The sequence below is a fragment of the Cucurbita pepo genome, chromosome 11, assembly GCF_057944985.1.
Source record: "Cucurbita pepo subsp. pepo isolate OVF chromosome 11, ASM5794498v1, whole genome shotgun sequence".
Classification (NCBI taxonomy): domain Eukaryota; kingdom Viridiplantae; phylum Streptophyta; class Magnoliopsida; order Cucurbitales; family Cucurbitaceae; genus Cucurbita; species Cucurbita pepo.
Window position 1 is genome coordinate 15,077,154 of NC_141808.1, and position 19,831 is coordinate 15,096,984.

Below are 19,831 nucleotides of genomic sequence, written 5' to 3' on the forward strand. Positions count from 1 at the left end.
TATATATATATATATATATATATATATATATATCCCTTAGACCAATCCTTTGTTCTTTCTTTACCCTTTTGGAATTCCTCAATTATTTTTGTTTTCCCAATTTGGAAAATTATTTTTGCACACATCCCAACCAAATCCTTTCATTTAGAATATTAAAAGACAATTTCAAACATACTTCACAATAATGCAACTATTTCAAGAAAGTTGTTCTTCTATGGCAAGCTCCTCGATCATGGGACCGAAGTCTTTAAACCCCGAGCACTTCTCGGCCAATATTATCGGGGTGTTAACTAAAACAGCTCGTTTTTCATCATCTATGTCGTTGTCGTTATAATTATCGTTGTCAGGAACGAGATCAGTCACCTTTCTTGCAATAACAACGGAGTTTATAACTTCATCAGTAGGGTGAAATACGGACAAAATCTCGAACCCAGATGCTTTGACGTCACGAACGTCGACAACAGGGTAGAGAAATGCTCTAGCTCCATGTGCACTCCTTAGCATCAAATAAGCTCCGGGTGCCATGTGCTTCCCTAAATGCCTCAAAACCCTCCCTTTCTCTTCCTCCTCCAACCCTACCAATGCTGCTAAAAACACCACCTCGTACTCTCCAAACGCCTCCGTCACCTCCATTACATCTGCCGTGTGAAACACCATCCGCTTCGATAAATCTGAGTCCGAACAAACCAATTGCCCCGCCATGGTGTTTGCAGCTGGGTCGATGTCAAAGTTGTGGAAAATAGTACCTATTAAGAAATATAAGACGAAAAAGTTTATGAATTATTCTTAACATGGTATCAGAGCTAGATATACAAATCTACCATAATCTATCACATCACACCTCAACCCAGCAAGTTCTCGAAGATCTTATTTAAAAATAAAAAAAAAAAAAGAAAATTGAAAATCTCTCGATCTTAATAAGATGAACATGATATTAATCTAATAGGGTATCTAAGCTGATGAACCCGAATCCGGTATTTGGTCAAAAATAAATTGGGATCATCTCGAGGGAGCTTATTGAGAATCTCACGTCGAAAAGACGAGGATTAATTTTGTGAGATAATCTCATGTTGTTATGTAATACGAGCTAGTCAGCTAGCGTTTGAGTTACCCTTAAGATGAGTGGACGCCATGACAATGGAGGAAAGCGGGAGGGGGCCAGAGCCAACGAACGCAACGCTAGAGGGCACCCGACGACAATGAGAGGTAAGAATATCGAACTCGAGAAGCGAGAGCTTCAAGTAATTAGAGTAATAAGGAAAGATAGACAAGTTATGAATGGGATTGTCAAAGGAAGCCAAAATGGAAGAGAAATGAACTTCAAGAAGCGCCTCAGCGGTGGCGCAGAGACGGATGAGATGAGCCCTCATGGCTTGAAGTGGCTGAGGCAAAGAGGCGATATCAAGGCCAGGGGCGGGCGGGGAGCACGTGAGGACTAGTTGGGTGAAGAGAGTGTCGACATTTTTGGAAGGCTTGAGGCTAGCAAGGCTCGAGATTTGGTCGTACAGGGCGCACACTTCTCGCAACAAAGGGCCTTCCATGGCTAAACCAACAGGGGAATGGCTGGGAATTTTTTGGTGAAAGGATTACTCTTCTTTACACACTATGACAACATCCTTAGAGGTTCTACATTATTTATGCCCATTTCTGGGTCCCACTTTTGTTTTTTTTTTTTAACCAAAAAACACTATTTTATTTTGGTTTTGTATTCTCAATATATGTGTGGTCGGGTTGCGTTACAGGTTCGGTTATTATTAACCTTTCAAGGTCGTGTCTAACAAGTTACATCAAATTACTATTTTCTGTTTAATGGTCAGTCTCTAATATTCTTTTTTGTTGCACCCCTACTAGCATAATGAAAAATTATATACGAGATCCTATGCTGGTTGGAGAGAGGAACGAAATATTCTTTATAAGAGCGTGAAAATCTCTACCTGACGCGTCATAAAACCGTGAGACTGAAAGCAGACAATATCTGCTACTGGTCGGCTTGGGGGGTTACAAATGGTATCAGAGCCAGACATCGAGTAGTGTGTCAGCAAGAACGTTGGCCCTGGAGGAGGTGAATTCTGAGATCCTACGTCGGTTGGAGAGGGGAACGAAATATTTTTTTATAGGGGTGTGAAAACTTCTCTCCAGTATACTCGTTTTAAAACTGTGAGGCTGACGGTGATACAGACAATATTTGTTGGTCGTGGATTTTGGCAGTTACATTATATGTATTCCATTTATCTAGGTTGAAGGTTCAAATTGTATTGAAATAGAGTAAAAACGTCTCGAAATTCATAAAACTTTTTTTTTTCTCTATATTACTTGGGCTAATTATTTGTTTGATTATATAGCAATTTACATAACAGAATCAATTGTAATCGTGAAAGTTATGTATTTCTCTTCGTCATTTACTTCAATATTCTATATTACTTGGGCTCAAATTGAATCGAAACGAAACTAAAGATTAAACCTTGGTCAAGATGAATCACGAGTCAAAGTGCTTAAGGCACCGAACGGCAAGGTCGAGGCAAGTTTTCTTAGCTCAAAGGTGACCGTAAAATCACGAAAGGAAGGAAAAACTCGTAAGTCATGTATTTACGCAGTTTTGCATCTTCAAGTAAACGGTTTAAGTAGAGTTTAAGATATTTGAATCTTGATGATAAATATTCGGTTCAAATTTGATCAGTTATCGGTCTAAATCGATCGATCGAGCTTTTCCAACTTAATTTCAAGAAAAATGAAACGTTGAATATTCCAAATGTCATGTTTCATGCATTGTTTTTGTTGGGATTTTCGACAAATACTTTAAATTGAAAAATAATGTAACAAAACAAGCCAATTTTAAAACGACAAGTTACTAGATAATTTCATTTTTTTATTTAACATTTGATGTGACCTAGGAAGCATCGAAAAAATTAATTCTTTTTTTTATATATATATATTTCCATTTTTACTCCATTTCCAAAAATGGGACGGTAAATATACGAGATTAACTGAGTAATTGACTTATACTCTTTTTCTTTAAGGTTAAAAATTTGATTCTCATCTCGTAATTACAACAGACCTAAATATTAATTTCGAGAGATTATAGAAAAATTCTAATACGATACGCTCGTTCACTATAGTTTTTTTAACAAAATAAAAAACATAACTAAATACAAAATAGAAGCTCGGGGTCACATAAATTAAAAGGGTCAATTTAAATAAAGTCAATGGTCCCAAACTATACACGAAATGGCGTTTTAATCTAAGAGTACAAGTCACGTCATTTCATATGACTACAAAAAATTACCCGTTAGCCTTAATCATTAAAGTATCGTACTTTAGTCTTAATTATAATCGTCCATTCATTTATACATACCTTCGTCTAACTAATGGCTAAATAACGTCATTTTTATCCAAATTTTATTTAACAAAGTGTCACCTCATCGATATGTGTCGATCAAATTGTCACAAATAAATTATTTGTAAAAATTTGTGGATACGTTTTAACTAAATATTCCAAAAAATTGAATAAAATAAAATCAAATAAATTTATTTAATTTTATCCTTTAAAATTTCTTTAGTCAAATATATATATATATATGGAAGAATTTGACTTCGATATAAAAAGTCAATCGATATTGGTCAACAAAAAAAAAATGTCAACCGAATAATTTATTAAAAAAATATAAAATTAACGGTCAGCATGAATATATTTATGGATATTTTTACGTTTTAACGAATATATAAATGAAAAATTGTTGGAAGAATCTCGAGACTTGTTCTTTCTTTCACACCATAAACTCTCACACTATACCAAATTTATTTTTGGCTTATATCATTTGTTTGTCTTAACAAGAAAACTCATGAACTAATTAAAAAAAAATTAATTAATTATTGACATTTATTAAAATATAAATTAAAATCTTAGTTTATGGTTATTTAAATTTTTTTATCTTGAAATTAAATAATAATAATAATTTCATTTCCTATGTTTGTAAGAAATGCAAAGAAATTAATTATTGCTCCCCCAAGATTTTTGTATTTTTTTCTATTAAAAAAAATAAAAATTAAAAAAAATTGACAATTTTAGAATTTTATAAATAATTAAGAGAGAAATATGGTGAAGGTAGATAGAGCTCTTTTATTCAAACTTTTTATTATTTTTATTATTATTTGGTTATTTATTTGGTTAGAGGCATGCCTCATCCGGTAACGGAATTTGATTTATATCCTAGACATGGGGTATTATAGATGGTATCAAAGCGACAGTTCTACCAATAAGATGTGGTTCGAGGACAAATCAAGGTAGAAGATGGTAGACATTTCATTGTTAACAGTGCTTTACTTGAAGTAATTCTATGTTGGGTGATTGACAATGTCGTAGGGATGCACGGGAATGTTGAGTTACACAAATGTCGAATCTGGATTCTGAATCCTGGACATGAGACACTACATGTCTGCACTCCGTCTCTTCTAGCTACTCACAGGGTCAATGTATTTATTCACATAACCCATGACTCATGCATGTCGCATTAAATATCTCCTTCCATAAATGAAATTATGGAGGAAATTTTTATCTTCCAATTTTGCCCTTGACGTTTTAATTTATACAGGTAGCGTCTGTTTGTATATGGATCGAGAATAAATAATAATAATAATAATAATAATAAATATGGACCATACGAATAAAAAATAATAATAATTAGAAAAATTATGATATTATTTAGTGTTGATTGGCCAAAAAATGAAAGTGAAATTTGAGCAAAAGGCCTCCACTTGTCCCAATGGGTGTGTGAATGGCACACTCCACACCAAAATGTGGCCTAAAAGCTTAGAGAGTGATGGGATATAGGGCTTTGGTTTGAGTTACACCATTATATATTTTCTTCCTTCCAAAAATGCCCTTATCTTCCAAATTCATATTATAGTGACATTTCATCTTTATTTTGTCCCTTTCTTCATATCTATTATATCTTCATCATTCCTCAATTATTTTTCATATTACTTTTTCTTTTTTTCTTTTTCCGAAACCCGACACCGTAACCCTAAAACCATAAGGCTGATGAGAATACATAATGGGCCAAAGCGGACAATATTTGCTAGCGTTGGGCTTGGACTGTTATAAATGGTATCAGAGTCAGACACCAGGTGGTTTGCTAGTGTGGACGCTGAGCCTCCAAGTGAGGTGGATTGTGAGATCCCACGTTGGTTGGAGAGGAGAAGGAAGCATTCTTTATAAAGGTCTGGAAACTCCCTAGTAGACTTGAGGACATTAGGCCCGGGCCCCGAAGAAAGGTGGATTGTGAGATCTCACATCGCTTAGAGAGGGGAACGAAGCATTCCTTATAAGGGTGTGGAAACATCTCTCTAGTAGACACGTTTTAAAACCGTGAGACTAATGACGATAAGTAACATGCTAAAGCTGACAATATTTGCTAACAACGACCTTAGGCTGGTACGTACGTACAATGCATTTCTTTCTAGCCTATGTTAATTCTCATATCTAAAAAAGTCATATATATATGTTAAAGTAATGTACTTTTTAAATTGAAGGGTTTAAACTATGATCCACTAGTGAAAGTTTAGGGTTTTGATCGATATGATTATTAGTTCGAGATCTTAAGTAACTCATATAAAAAGAACTTTCATCGACGGGTTTTGTTCCCAAGAACGACTTTAATGGTCACCGAAAAATATGAATTACGTCGACAAGCGCATGAATGATCTACAAGACACTAATGTGTGTACTTGGCTAGCATTGCTATAAACAGATGCTGTTGCATTACATGAAGTTCATCAACAAGATGTATTAATTCTAAGTTAGAACTAACCTCCACGCTCCAACATGGCTATGCAATTACTTTGATTTCTTGTCAGAACCAGCAGAATTGCTATCAACAATTGATGTAGCAGCTAGTTCAATCAGCATCTCATACTCAATCTCATTAGACTTGTAATTCATCTTGAAACCACTTTGAATCCATGATTTGATACAAAGGAGAGCTGGTGTGGTATCATGAGGCATACAATATCTTTGTTTTTCGACGTCGTCGCCTCTTCCGCAGAACAGATCTTCAGGAGCCACCGACGTTGCCTGCATGGTCAAGAAGTCTCGAGCCATAACAGAGAGTCGTGGATAGCGTGTGCTATTAACCTTCCACCATTTTAGAACATCTGTTGGTATTGGAGCTGGAGGCTCTGATAAATACTGCGTTAGCTCATCCGTGGCATTGCTCGTGCTCACCCTTCGCTTCTTTCTAGCGATTTCCTCGCGAAACAGACGCTCTCCCCGTCCTTGATCTCGTGAGCACTATAGCTACTGGTCAGTGATAGGAAGTGGTTGGAGGATTAGTAGTGTATTATGAAATGAAATCTGGCTTCTTCCGAGTGATTTCTTGAGTTGAGACTTTCTGGAAGCAACTCGACTTTGATTCGAGGATCGAGAATTGCGGTGATGTATGTGGCAATGTTGCAAACTTGATGGCTATAATTCTTGGCTTTCTTGGCCATGTCTTCGGCAGCAGTCTTTAGCCAATCCGGGTTGTGTCGAGAATCTCGACAGGCGGCGATAGTCTCGGAAATATGATCCATGAAGAACAGAACTAACCCAACAGTTGGGACCTTATTTGTGCATATGTTGTTCGTGGTTTTGTAAAAGGAACTATGTTCTTCTCGGCAGAGTTTAAAAGCATTTTACTGCTAAGTGTTTCCTCGTACTTCCTGATAACAGCTGCCATGGATTTCCCTGCCTACATATGAATTAGAACTTCACGTAAACTTAGTTGACCAACCATTATAAACATGACTAGGAGAAACAAAATATTGATATATATAGTTAGGCCGTTCATATCAGTTCGTGATTACAAGGTATCCGTCTTTAGATGTTATAACAGTCCAAGCCCACCACTAGCGGATATTGTCCTCTTTGGGCTTTTCCTTTCGGGTTCCACTCAAGGTTTTTAAAACGTGTCTGCTAGGGAGAGGTTTCCACACCCTTATAAGGAATGCTTCGTTCCCCTCTCCAACCGATGTGAGATCTCACAATCCACTCCCCTTGGGGGCCAGGGTCCTCACTGGCACACTACCTAGTGTCTGGCTCTGATACCATTTGTAACAGCCCAAACTCACTGCTAGCATATATTGTCCTCTTTCAACTTTCCCCTCAAGGTTTTTAAAACACGTCTGCTAGGGAGAGGTTTCCACACCTTTATAATGAATGCTTCGTTCTCCTCCCAACCAATGTGGGATCTCACAATCCATCCCCCCTTGTGGGCCCAACGTCCTCACTGGCACGCCGCCCAGTGTCTGGCTCTGATACCATTTGTAATAGCCCAAGCCCACCACTAACAGATATTGTCCTCTTTGGACTTTCCCTTTTGGGCTTACCCTCAAGGTTTTTAAAAAGCATATGCTAGTAAGAGGTTTCCACTCCTTTATAAGGAAAGCTTCAAGCCTCTCCCAACTGATGTGGGATCTCACAATCCATCACCCTTGGGGGCCCAACGTCCTCGCTGGCACGCCACCCAGTGTCTGGCTTTTGTAACAGCCCAAGCCCACCCACTAGTAAATATTGTCCTCTTTGGACTTTCCCTTTGGGGTTTCCCCTCAAAGTTTTTAAAGGGTGTTTGCTAGGCTAGTAAGAGGTTTCCACACCCTTATAAGAAATGTTTCGTTCCACTCTCCAACCGATGTGAGATCACAATCCACCCCCCCCTTGGGGGGCTAGTGTCCTCTCTGGCCACAACCCAGTGCTGGCTCTAATACCATTTGTAACAGCCCAAGCCCACCGCTAGGAGAGGTTTCCACAACCCAATGCGTCTGTTAAGGAAAGGTTTCTACACCTTTATAAGGAATGCTTCGTTCCCCTCTCCAACCAATGTGGGAAATCATTTCACGAGTATGAAAAATTTTAGATATAAGAGAAAATACCTTGCGTACTATATCGAGCATCTGATAATTTCCACTCCATCTTACAGAACAATCAAGTGGAAATTTCCAGTTACCTTCTTGATAAACTGTAGAAAATCGAACAAAATCCTCAGAGATATCCAAGCAGGCATTCATTTCCAGTACAAACTCCCGAACTTTTGGAATTATTGCTTTTGTAGGCCTTAATCCATCATCTAAGATCAAGTTTAGAGTACGAGCAGCACAAGGAATATAACAGAAACGCCCAACTTTCTGACCATCCACATGCTCTTTCAAAGCATGACAAGCATGCATGGCATCTTGGCTGTTGTCATGAGTACACGAAAGGATTCTACCTTCTATGTTATACATCTTAAGAACTTTCACAATAGAATGAAAGATCTCGAGACCTCCTCGAGGATACGGTACGTGAGAGATATCGAGAAGCACCTTCTGGAACGACCAGCTTTCATCAATCCACTGACATGTAACACTCATAAAAGAAATTTGATCATAGGAATCCCAGAAATCAAGAGTGACCGAGATTTTTGATGAAACATGTTCCAACGAGGCTCGTACATCTTCTTGAATGCTTCGGAAAACTCCCCGAATAACTGCTTTATACTTTTCGGCCGGCCATAGTTGAATAGATGGATTAAGAAACTTATAGGAGTTGGCTAACCATTTTTCTTCCATGGTTGAAGGAGGGAGAGAAGATAATATGCCACTTAATTATCAACCAGTTCAAATGATCATAATCAATCTGTTGTGGTTTCCACTGAGTTTGAGATTTCTTGAATATGGTGATAGGCTGTGGTGCTGGATTACTGATAATATCACCCGACTTATCGTAACCTGGATGTCGATTACTTAGGTGTCGTCTCAAATTGCCTGTTCCAATGAAAAGATTTATCATCACAAATGAAAAGACAAACAGGTGCTAAAATAATGGAGCAAAACTGTGAGATCCCACGTTGATTGGGGAGGAGAACATACCCTTTATAAGGGTGTGGAACCTCTCCCTACCAGACGCGTTTTAAAAACCTTGAGGGGAAACTCGAAAGGGAAAGCCCAAAAGAACAATATCTGTTAGCGGTGGGCTTAGGCCGTTACAAATGGCATCAGAGCCAGACACCAGGCGATGCGCCAACAAGGATGCTGGGTCCTGAAGGGGGTGGATTTGGTGGGGGTCCCACATCGATTGGAGAAGGGAATGAGTGCCAACGAGAACGTTGGGCCCCGAAGGGGGGTGGATTATGAGATCCCACATTGATTAGGGAGGAGAACGAAACACCCTTTATAAGGGTGTGGAAATCTCTCCCTAGCAGACGCGTTTTAATAACTTTGAGGGGAAACCCGAAAGGGAAAAGCCCAAAGAGGACAATATCTGCTAGCGGTGGGCTTGGGCCGTTACAAATGGTATCAGAGTCAAACACCAAGCGATGTGCCAGCGAGGAGGCTGAGCCCCGAAGGAGATGACATGAGGCGATGTGCCAAGGATGCTGGCCTCGAAGGAGAGTGAATTTGGTGGGGTCCCACATCGATTGGAGAAGGGAACGAGTGCCAACGAGGACGTTGGGCCCCGAAGGGAGGTGGATTGTGAGATCCCACATTGGCTGGGGAGAGAATGAAACACCCTTTATAAGGGTGTGCAAACCTCTCCTTAACAGACGCGTTTTAAAAACCTTGAGGGAAAGCTCGAAAGGGAAAACCAAAGAGGACAATATCCACTAGCAGTGAGCTTAGACCGTTACAAAAACAAATTCTAAAACACAAAACTCTTTTAAGTCGAACCTCGGCATCATGTTTTGTAGTAAAAATTTACAACGCCAATGGAAGAAGCTCGATTGCTCCACGTAGAATAATTATAATGTTTTTTCAAGCATTCTGATTCATAATCAATCAAGATGATAGTGTTGCAATTACCAGTGGCCGTTCCAATGCAGTAGCTCTGTCCACAAAACTTGCATCTTCTGCTTTTCCCATCAGCAGCAGTCTCAAAAAATTTGAGATAAACTGATGTCAATGTCTTTTTTCTTGGCTTTGCTGAAGGATTTGGATTCCCCTTGTCAGACGAGCCCATATCGATATCAATCGGGTCAATGCTTGGTATCAGTGACATATCCATCGTGGACTTGGGTTCCAAATCTAGTTGCAGGAACACAAAGAAAGGCTACATTCATTAAAATGAACTATCTTAACTTTGCACAGAGCCAACATTCAACGAAACAATACACAAACAAGACCATTGGCAAATTACATCATACATAAGTATATGAACACCTTTTTTGAATGCATTATTCACATTCCAGTCCATTTGTTTCCTGCTTTCCCATTAACAGTCCCTGTTTAACAGCAAAAATGAAATAAGAAATGGGAAGGATAGAAAAGAAGAATCGAACATCAAGGCCATTTTCGATCCTGTCGATTGGACGTCGAATGGTCATTTAAGTTCTTGAGCTGGGAATTTTAAGCCTTTAACATTTAGTACTTTCAAAATGTACTTTCTGATAGTATTTCTAGCTGTTTGTTTTCTGCTTAGCTTTTCCATTGAACATTGGAAGGTCTATTTTCATTCAAAATTCTTGATCTTCCACGTTCTGCGGCTAGTTGAGGTTCAAACCTTCAAGCCTTTCAGGTTCTTGAAAGCCAAAAGCAGGTTGTTGGGGTGGTAGTCTTTTTCCTTGATTGAACTATCCAATTCTTGGAATCTCGGGCTTCAAATCGAGGATCGATGCTCTGTTTTGAGCAAGAAAGCCCAAATAGGACAATATTTGCTAGCGGTGGGCTTGGGCTGTTACATATGGTATCAGAGCCAGATATCGAGCGCTGTTCCAGCGAGGAGGCTGAGCTTCGAAGGGGGTGTACACGAGACGATGTGCCAGCAAGGACGTTGGGCCCCGAATGGGGGTGGATTGGGGAGGTCCCACATCGATTGGAGAAGGGAACGAGTGCCAACAAGGATGTTGGGCCTCAAAGAGTGGTGGATTGTGAGATCCCATATCAGTTGGGGAGGAGAACGAAGCATTCTTCATAAGGATGTGGAGACCTCTCCCTAGCAGACACGTTTTAAAAACCTTGAGGAAAAGCTCGAAAGAGAAAACTCAAAGAAGACAATATCTGCTAGTAATGACGGTCTTGATTGTTTTGGTTTAGTTGTTTTGGTTTAGTGTAAGCTGCTCCAAACTACCCCTCATGTTCTTCCCTTGAATCCTCCATCAACGGCAAGCGTCGAGTCAAGGATTCAGGCAAGAGACTAAAAGGTTCTACACCAAACTGAACTGTGTCAAGATCACTCAAAACCATGGGATTCCTTTTCCCAACCATAAGGTCCCTTCAGAAACAGAGTGCTCAAACAAAATTGGAGAAATTTTATTGATGATAATGCATCATTCAGTCTAATCTCCAAGTATTTACAGAGGATTTAAGTCTGGAAAAGCTAATAGAAAGTAAACAAATGATCAATTTAAACAATCCCAGTCGGTTAGTTGGTGATTTCAAGCTCATTTACTGATCACAAAGCTACATAATACTAACGCCATCAACAATCACTCTATCTCAACAAGCATTCAAGCTACAATCCAAATAAGAGCAGAAACTAAGAACATTAAAACAAAAGATTTCAGCAGCAGCAGCAGCTGAAGTAAACGACTTACCCCGACATACATGGAACTGAAAGCTGAAACATGAACACTTCCGCCCCTTATTCTAACGAGGAGCCAATTGTCAAAAACGGAACTCCATTGAAGGGTTCTTCCTAAAGACGGCCGAAGAAACAGAAACCCATTTCCCAATTTGAACAAAAACTCGAACCCACCACGTTGGAGGAGTCGGAAACTTCAGTGAAACTTTTGACGAGTTGGGTTCGTCGGAAGCCGGAAAATGGGTCTGATCAAACACTTGCGCAGCGATGGAGGGAAGAAGGTTGGAGCGGCGCAAGATGGATCCTAGCCGGATCAAAGCCGAGAGAAAGAGAGTTGAAAAGTAAAAGGGGGCTTTGAGCAGAGCCGCTTAGCGATCTGGGTGGGGACTGAGCGAGCTTGAGTGGAGAGAGAGAGAGAGAGAGAGAGAGAGAGAGAGAGAGAGAGCGCAAAGGGTTTGGATTTGGAATTGGGGTTTGGGATTGGGATTGGCTCGGCTGCGAATTTGGCCATCTTTTTGTTCTTGCTTCGCCCCTAATTTGTAAAGCCAGCTTCGTGTTTCCGTCTTGGCGCCGGACTAATGGCGCGTGCTCGCCACTTCGTCAATCGTCTAGCCAGCTGAGCTTCTCTTCATCATCGCGTTCCTTACATTTAAGTTCCATTTTGTTTTTGTTTTTTCTTTTCTTTCTTTCTATTTTGATTTTCAACTTCGTCACGCCTAGTTAAATAGGGTTGGGTTATATTAGTCTGTCTCTAGTTACATCCTTGTCTCATCCAACCATACTCCCCAAACGGAGTGTTTCACGCGTTAGATGGGCCCCTAATCCACAGAGACCATGGGCGAACACTCATTGTTTATGGCATAGACTATTAGGGTATCTAATCTCAGTCTCTCTCCATGCTTTCGCACCCCACCATCAGTAGAAACCTAGAGAGCTGCATTCGCTTTTGACATTCCTTCGTAGATCTCTGAATTTCACCCCTACACATGAGATAACGCTCTCCTCTATCTCACCCAAGTGAATGGATTTCAAGAGTATTTCACTGTCTATATACATATAGACATTCATACGTAGCTTCTTTTAGAAATTTATAAGAAAATTTATGTTATTAGAAATTATGTTGAATATTATATTATATTTTTTAATTACAAATATTACTCGATTAATTATAATGTTTTATATTTTTTTAAAATGAGAGTTATACCTTAACGTGTAATATATAATTCTGCAAGTAAAACCAAAAGACCATCAAATTCCTATGATTCTTCACAACCTTCAAAGCTGACATAAATAGAAGCTTTGTTAACCCGGGAGTCCAAAAAAGCCTCATTTCCAACGTAATCTTCCTTTTCATGAACAAAATTGGGTAAGAAATGCACTACAACATCATATGCCATCACTCCCATTCTACCTCCAATCCAACTACCTAAATGACTTCCTACAAGGTAGCCGAGCCTCCCGAGCCCTTGCTCGCCGATGAAGCCTCCCGAGTATGCGCCAACGAGCGTCCCCGAGCCCCTGAGGACCCCTTCTGTTACAGTACCACTATAGTATAGAGCTTTAAAAAAGTCCCATCCGGAAGAGATGATCAGCCCTATGATGCGTTTCGCTTGTTGCTTTGCCACCTCTGCTGCCTTAACTCCCTCTTTCCATGCGTGTTTTGCTGCATCATTCACAGACATTCCCTCTGTCACTGCGTCGGCCAGGGCGGTCTCGAATGCTTCGCGTTGTACTGTCTCGACATGAGCGGTTTGGATGTTGTAGAAGTAGAGCTTTGCCCCCTCCTTCACACCACAAGCAAGTAATCCAGAACCCATGTCGAAACAATTCAAGAATGTGATCTTTCCACTCTGGGATGAAGCTTCCTCCCTAACCAGATCATGTCGACATTTCTCCACTGTGAAAAAGAAACTGTGAATACTACAAAGTATGTGAAAAACTGTGGAACAAACATATATCTAATGATATAATATGACAAACGTTCGAATACTTAGTAGATCCATAAAAGAATATAAACACCCTCGATGATTCGGTCTACTAAACAAAACCCACATCCAAGACATAAAAACGGTTGGAATTGATGGAAGCGGAAGCAGAAGCAAGATCGATCGCACTCACACACCTGCGAACAGAAAGAAACAAAGGAGAGAAGAAATTCTCGAGCCAGCTTTGCACTTTGACCTGGATGACATTCTATATCATGTACCCATGTTCCTATACGTATATCAGCGAACGGTATGCAATTTCCTATTTGAGAATTTAGATCAAGTATCTTATATCTAGGTGCAGGGGGCGTGGCCAAGAAACAGTGAGCTGACTCACTACATCCATGAATGGTAGCCAATCACTATAGCCAGAGTGTTTACAAGTGTATCTCTTACACTCTCACACTACAAAGTCTCACTTTCATAATTGCCTCTAAGTAAATACAAAATGATACTCACTCCGCATCCATAATAATACTAGACAAACCTTGAGTTGTGACTACGTTATGATCCATCCAAAAAGCAAAAACAATCGAGTCCAATAGATTCATGAACCGAAGTAGGGAATGTACCAAAAAATATTTATCAATCCAAGTATTCATGAATCTAAAAGATTCCTGGACCAAATCTTTATGACAATTCTCAAATCGAATCATTGGTTGGGAGGGAGTCCCACATTGGCTAATTTAGAGAATGATCATGGGTTTATAAGTAGGGAACACATCTTCATTGGTATGAAGCCTTTTCCCCAAAAACAAAGTCACGAGAGCTTATGCTCAAAGTGGACAATATCATACAATAGAGAGTCGTGTTTTTCCTAAACATGATACTTAAGTTCTTCCAACACCTATCACCATTAAAATTCCTCTTCCAGATCAATAATACAATACATAAACACTTGGGGAGTTCAATAATCACTGTAAACTCGGCAAAGGGGTTGATGTAATCGCTTTGATGTTTAGTTCTACACTTTTTAGAAGTGTTTTTAAGTGTTTTTTTTAACAATCACTCAGGTCAAGAACAGTCTACAAGAGCTTTTTCATAAAGCACTTTAACAGCTTGTAATTTTTCCTAAGAACACTTTAATTGGTTCTAGTGCAAAAGAAACAAAGAAACAGTCAGAAAAACAAGTTCTAGATGTAAGATTTCACCAAATAAACAACAGGAATTTACCATAAACTGGTTTTAAGATGTGAAACAAAAGATATGAGAAACTCAAGCAAGATCAAGAGAAATCAGCACAATAGTTCTGTTCCATTAAGATTTTCCAAACCCTACGGCCTAAGCTCACCGCTAGCAGATATTGTCCTCTTTAGGCTTTCACTTCCGAGCTTTCCCTCAAAGTTTTTAAAACGCGTCTGCTGGGGAAAGGTTTCTACACCCTTATAAAGGGTGTTTCGTTCTTCTCCCCAACCGATGTGGGATCTCACAATCTACCTCCCTTCAAGGCTCAGCGTCCTCACTGACACTCGTTTCTTTCTCCCATCGATGTGGGACCCCTACCAAATCCACCTCCCTTCAGAGCCTAGTGTCCTACCAAATCCACCTCCCTTCAGGGCCTAGTGTGCTTACTGGCACACCGCCTCGTGTCTACCCCCTTTAGAAAACAACCTCCACACTGGCACATCGCCCAGTGTCTGGCTCTGATACCATTTGTAACGGCCCAAGCCCACCGCTAGCAGATATTGTCCTATTTGGGCTTTTACCTTCATGCTTCCCCTCAAGGTTTTTAAAACGCGTCTACTAGAAAAAGTTTTTCGCACCCTTATAAAGAGTATTTCGTTCTCCCCCCACCGACGTCGGTCTTACCTTCACAAATTCTAATTCTATGAAACAAGAAACCAAGAAACAAGATTACTACTAGTATTTCACCAATTCAAGACACCTGCAACAAACCCTAACAGAGAAATACGAAGATTTCCACTACTTTCTTCCTCCACCATTCTCGAGAAACAAGTAAAATCAAATATCCAGAAAAGAAAAGGAAAAGATCAATAACTATTGATTCAAGTACTTTCTAAAACAAATTTACATCAGAGTTTCGATCTAAATCAAACGTACCTATGAAACTGAGGGCGATGGCGCCGATTATAAATACCAGAAATTGAACGCACTTCTTCGCGAAATCGAAATCGAAATCGAAACCCATGGAAGTTCTTGAAGCTCATGAACAACGAGAATGCTCTCCAATTCGAATCTCGGTAAGAAAATGCTAGTTTGGTGAGAAATTTACACGAGAATTCCAAATATGTGGAAGAGAAATAAGAACTGGAAGAAAGACTCCCCTAAAATGAAGCAAGTGAGGTTTGCTGCCTATTGCCGTTAGGTTTTTGTTTTTATTATGAATACCCGCCATTTGTTTAAAATAAATAAATAAATAAATAATAATGTCAAAATATTAATTTTATCTTTAAAATATTATTTTTATCTTTTATAAACGTGTCATAATAATTAATTAATTGTGGTCCGCTCGCAGAATCCCGACTACTCAGAGCGCGAATCTCCGACTACCAGGCGACGGCGAGTACCCAGCAACGGCGGGAAGGGCGTTGACGTTTCCACGCACCTCAGCGACGGCGAATACCCCCATATGGTGTATGAAGAATAAAGGTACAGAGTTCAGGAGCTTCCTCCATGGCATCCTTCCTTTTCGACTGTTGACTTATTTTTTACATTCGAAACCTGATCGCTTGGTCGCTTGGAAATGGTGGATTTCAGTTTGCATGGCAATTAAAGTGAAGTCTGTTCCATTTCCGCATTTCTGTTAGGTTTGTTCTGTTTTGTGGAAGGATGTGGTTTGGTTGGATCTGAATTTTCCTAGGGTTCTTTCTTACTTCGATTTACTTCAACCTAATATTGGTTCTGGCTGAAATTGTTAGGATTTCTCAACCATCAATCGAGTTTTATTTCGATTTTAACAAGCTTGATTGAGAAATTAACATTTGTTTCTTGAACGAATATTTGGCGATTCTGGATCATCATTCATTCATAGTCCAACATCCAATTCTCACACACTAATATGCTATCTATCCCGATGTACCACGAGTATTGTTGAACGTTTTTAGTAGTTTCCATTATAATTTTGATCTTCTTGCTCTTGATTTCAGGAACAATTCAATGATTCTTGAGTTTCGAACTCTTGAATTTGATCTGGTTTTCAGTTGGTTCGATTAGTTTTGGTTACTCCTGGAATTCAGTCTCCAGACCTTGTGCTTGAACATTTCTAGATCCCGGCCTTGTTAGATTCTTGGTTTCTATTGCTGTGGCCTCGAGTAGAGATAGTGTAGTTTATTGATATGCCCATTTCTTGGTGAACCCTTTGAATATGTATAGCTTTCCTTTGAAAAAGTTGATGGCTCCATCCAGAGTGCAATACGAGCTTCCTAATCTAGAGCCTTGCCCTTAGGCTTCCCTGATGAAAATCAAGCTAACAGTGTAAACATGTTTATTTGTTGTGAGATCCTACGTCGATTAGGGAAGGGAACGAGTACCAGCGAGCACGCTGAGCCCTAAAGGGGGTAGATTGTGAGATCCCACATCGGTTGGAGAGTTGAACGAAACATTCTTTATAAGGGTGTAGAAATCTCTCTCTAGTAGAAGCGTTCTAATAACCTTGAGAGAAAGTCTGAAATGGAAAGCCCAGACGGTTACATTTTTTGTCACTTTAAACTAGAACTTGTTTTATCCATTTTGTGGATATGTATCTTTAATGGAGTTATGTTTTCATGTTCATGTTTTGCAGAATATATGCAACAGTCCAAACTCGACATGGATGACAAACAATTTCACTGGAGCCAGTGGCAACTGCTCGATTCTATCCTTCCTACTGGTGGCTTTGCCCATTCATTCGGTCTCGAGGCTGCAATTCAAGCTCGCATTGTCTCACAACCAGAAGATCTCAAAACGTTTGTGATCCATTTGTTAGACAACACTGGAAGTTTGCTTCTTCCTTTTGTGCATTCAACCACACTATCACCTGATTTAGAAACTTGGGAGAAAAATGACAGATTCTTGAATGCAATTTTGACAAATGAAGTTAGTCGAAAGGCGTCCGTTACGCAAGGATCGGCACTCATGAGAGTTGCAGCAATAGTATTTTCTGAAATCTCGTCTTTGAAAGCGATGAGAGAAACCTCCACAGGGACCGGGGCTGTTTCCTTCCACCACGCTCCCATATTCGGGCTAATCTGCGGTCTTCTAGGATGGGATAGCACGATGTCGCAGAGGGCGTATCTGTTTATTACCCTGAGAGACGTGATTTCTGCTGCAACAAGACTGAATTTAGTAGGGCCCTTGGGTGCAGCTGTGTTGCAGCATCAGCTTGCGCTTGTTGCTGAAGACACATTGAAAAAATGGATGAACCGTCCTGTTGAAGAAGCTTGCCAAACGGTTCCTCTGTTAGAGACAGTACAGGGATGCCATACGTACCTGTTTTCTAGGCTGTTCTGTTCTTGAAAAGTTTTGAAGTGCCCAATTCTTTGCTTCCTGTGATGTTGGGCACACGAGGCGGCCCTTCTTTCCTGGTATGTGCTTGTCAATAGTTGTGGATTTTGAGATAATACTACGACGTACTTGCATTTTGTGCATTTTGTGCATTTTCTATGTCACCCCATGATTTTTTTTCATCTCATATTGATACCATAATTTTGTCTCAGTGTTCGTATTTTCGTCCAATTCCATATGAACACGTGAACATGATTGAACCTATGTATAAGGCACCTGACTCCCATCAATTGCGTGTGTAGTGTCACAATCGCACTCATGAGGTAGCAGGACAACGATCGAACAAGTTAGTTGTGAGAAACTTGGACTTCGTGGACAACGTCAGTATGTTCTTGAGCTTCGGGTCATGTTTGTGAGAGATGCTTTAGAAAACGTGAGCAAGGAAATACATTTGCCTTAAATAGTATGCAACTCAAGGTAGGAAGAATTGACTACTAGTCGCATCCTCTATAGTACATTTTGAGGCATTTTAGCACTAGCGGGTGTAGACATGATCTTGGTGTACGGTCATACATCCTTATATTGACACAACATGGAATAGTAATGATCTATCTAAGGGGTTTGGAACGGGCGTGCAGCCATGGACAACACGTCCTAGACAAATATGATTGGGGCATCCGACATGCGGTCATAGGCAACACGTCTTGGACAAGCATGACCGTGACATGTGGCGTGCATAGTGTCAAATACCATTCTTGTTTGACACCGGTCATGCTCATCATATTAAGTTGAAAGAACTCGAACCAATAATTGCCAAACTATCTCCGATTCGTGGTCATGGCTTCAAACTCAACTAAGGTGACCTACTATGTTCTTCAAGTACAGCTAGATTTTCTCCAGCTCCATCTGCAATAGTTGTTTTCCTCTTTTGCCATTCATGTCATTGAAACTTCTTTTCCTAACATAAGACTGATTTCTCCGACTTGTTTCTATAACTTTATCAGCCAAGCTTTGTAACCTTACCTTATTAAAACCATAAGTCAAGCAACAAACCCGAGCGAACTTGAACACAATTCAATCCTTCACTATGTTCGAAATGACTTTTCTCAATGGCTTAAATAAATGATTTTAGGTGTTACGTGAGTTCTATACACTTGAAAAGTCGTTTACTACAATGGTGGAGAAATGGACTTCCAAGAGAGCAGCTTTCGTTCATCATCCTAGTACTATTGCTACTCGTCCTTTAGAGTATGTTTGGAATGACTTTTCAATGGCTTAAAAACAGTTCTCTATGTTACAAAAGTTCTATACAGCGCTACATACTTGAATCAAGAGTACCTATTTGAAACTCAAAAGGATTGTGGAGATGGAGCGACACTAACATTGGCTTTGAGCTGGTTCATGATCTTCAACCTAAATGAATCGATAGTACCATCATTCATCAGGACTCTAGCATGTCTTCTGGAGTAACTAAAGACGAGCTCATGAATCTTTCTCTTCAAAATTTCCTCGATGAAACAAATTTTTCGATTGAAACAAACACACAAGAAAATTGAACATAAAAATAAATAAACACCTGAAAAGTTAATCAAACCTACTATATAAGTATTTCAACCACGAGTTAGTCTCAGATTAAAAAAAAAAAAAAAAAACTTAAAAGAAATGTTAGATTGTAGTATCAATGAGTAGGATCAAATTCAAAAAGTCCATATAGGTATTGGTTACTAACATTCAATATTTAATCTCTTTACGAGTATGGGGTAGGGTTCGATTGGGTTGTAACCCTATTTTCGGATTGTTTAGTTTGACCCACAAAAAAACGTCAACCCGCAAACCAAACTGAATTTTAGGTTTCCAAAAAATTCAAACACCATTC

General features: G+C 39.6%; 3 protein-coding genes across 7 annotated transcripts; 1 reads left to right on the forward strand and 2 right to left on the reverse strand.

Moving 5' to 3' along the window:
* On the reverse strand, positions 1–1,595 carry LOC111804749 (nicotianamine synthase). Its single transcript, XM_023689530.2, has 2 exons — positions 1,112–1,595; positions 1–746 (listed from the first exon to the last, which is right to left on the reverse strand). Exons 1-2 carry the CDS (start codon positions 1,539–1,541, stop codon positions 196–198), a joined length of 981 nt encoding a protein of 326 aa, XP_023545298.2. The 5' UTR covers positions 1,542–1,595; the 3' UTR covers positions 1–195.
* An 11,130-nt stretch (positions 1,596–12,725) lies between these two features.
* LOC111804760 (uncharacterized) lies at positions 12,726–15,839 on the reverse strand. Of its 2 annotated transcripts, none has more exons than XM_087128708.1 (2): positions 15,574–15,839; positions 12,726–13,438 (listed from the first exon to the last, which is right to left on the reverse strand). In XM_087128708.1, the coding sequence occupies exons 1-2, from the start codon at positions 15,678–15,680 to the stop codon at positions 12,784–12,786; spliced, it is 762 nt and encodes a 253-aa protein (XP_086984834.1). In that variant the 5' UTR covers positions 15,681–15,839; the 3' UTR covers positions 12,726–12,783. The 2 variants fall into 2 exon arrangements, with proteins under 2 accessions (XP_086984834.1, XP_023545318.2); XM_023689550.2 differs by having other exon boundaries at positions 12,726–13,424; positions 15,574–15,831.
* A 119-nt stretch (positions 15,840–15,958) lies between these two features.
* On the forward strand, positions 15,959–19,102 carry UREF (urease accessory protein F). 4 transcript variants are annotated; one of them, XR_002816566.2, is made up of 3 exons: positions 15,959–16,122; positions 17,255–18,035; positions 18,168–19,102. XR_002816566.2 is itself a non-coding variant. In XM_023689551.2 (2 exons), exons 1-2 carry the CDS (start codon positions 16,110–16,112, stop codon positions 17,965–17,967), a joined length of 726 nt encoding a protein of 241 aa, XP_023545319.1. In that variant the 5' UTR covers positions 15,959–16,109; the 3' UTR covers positions 17,968–18,137. The 4 variants fall into 4 exon arrangements, 2 of the variants coding, with proteins under 2 accessions (XP_023545319.1, XP_086984835.1); XR_015423006.1 differs by having other exon boundaries at positions 18,258–19,102; XM_023689551.2 differs by lacking the exon at positions 18,168–19,102 and having other exon boundaries at positions 17,255–18,137.
* The last annotated feature ends 729 nt before the right edge of the window (positions 19,103–19,831 follow it).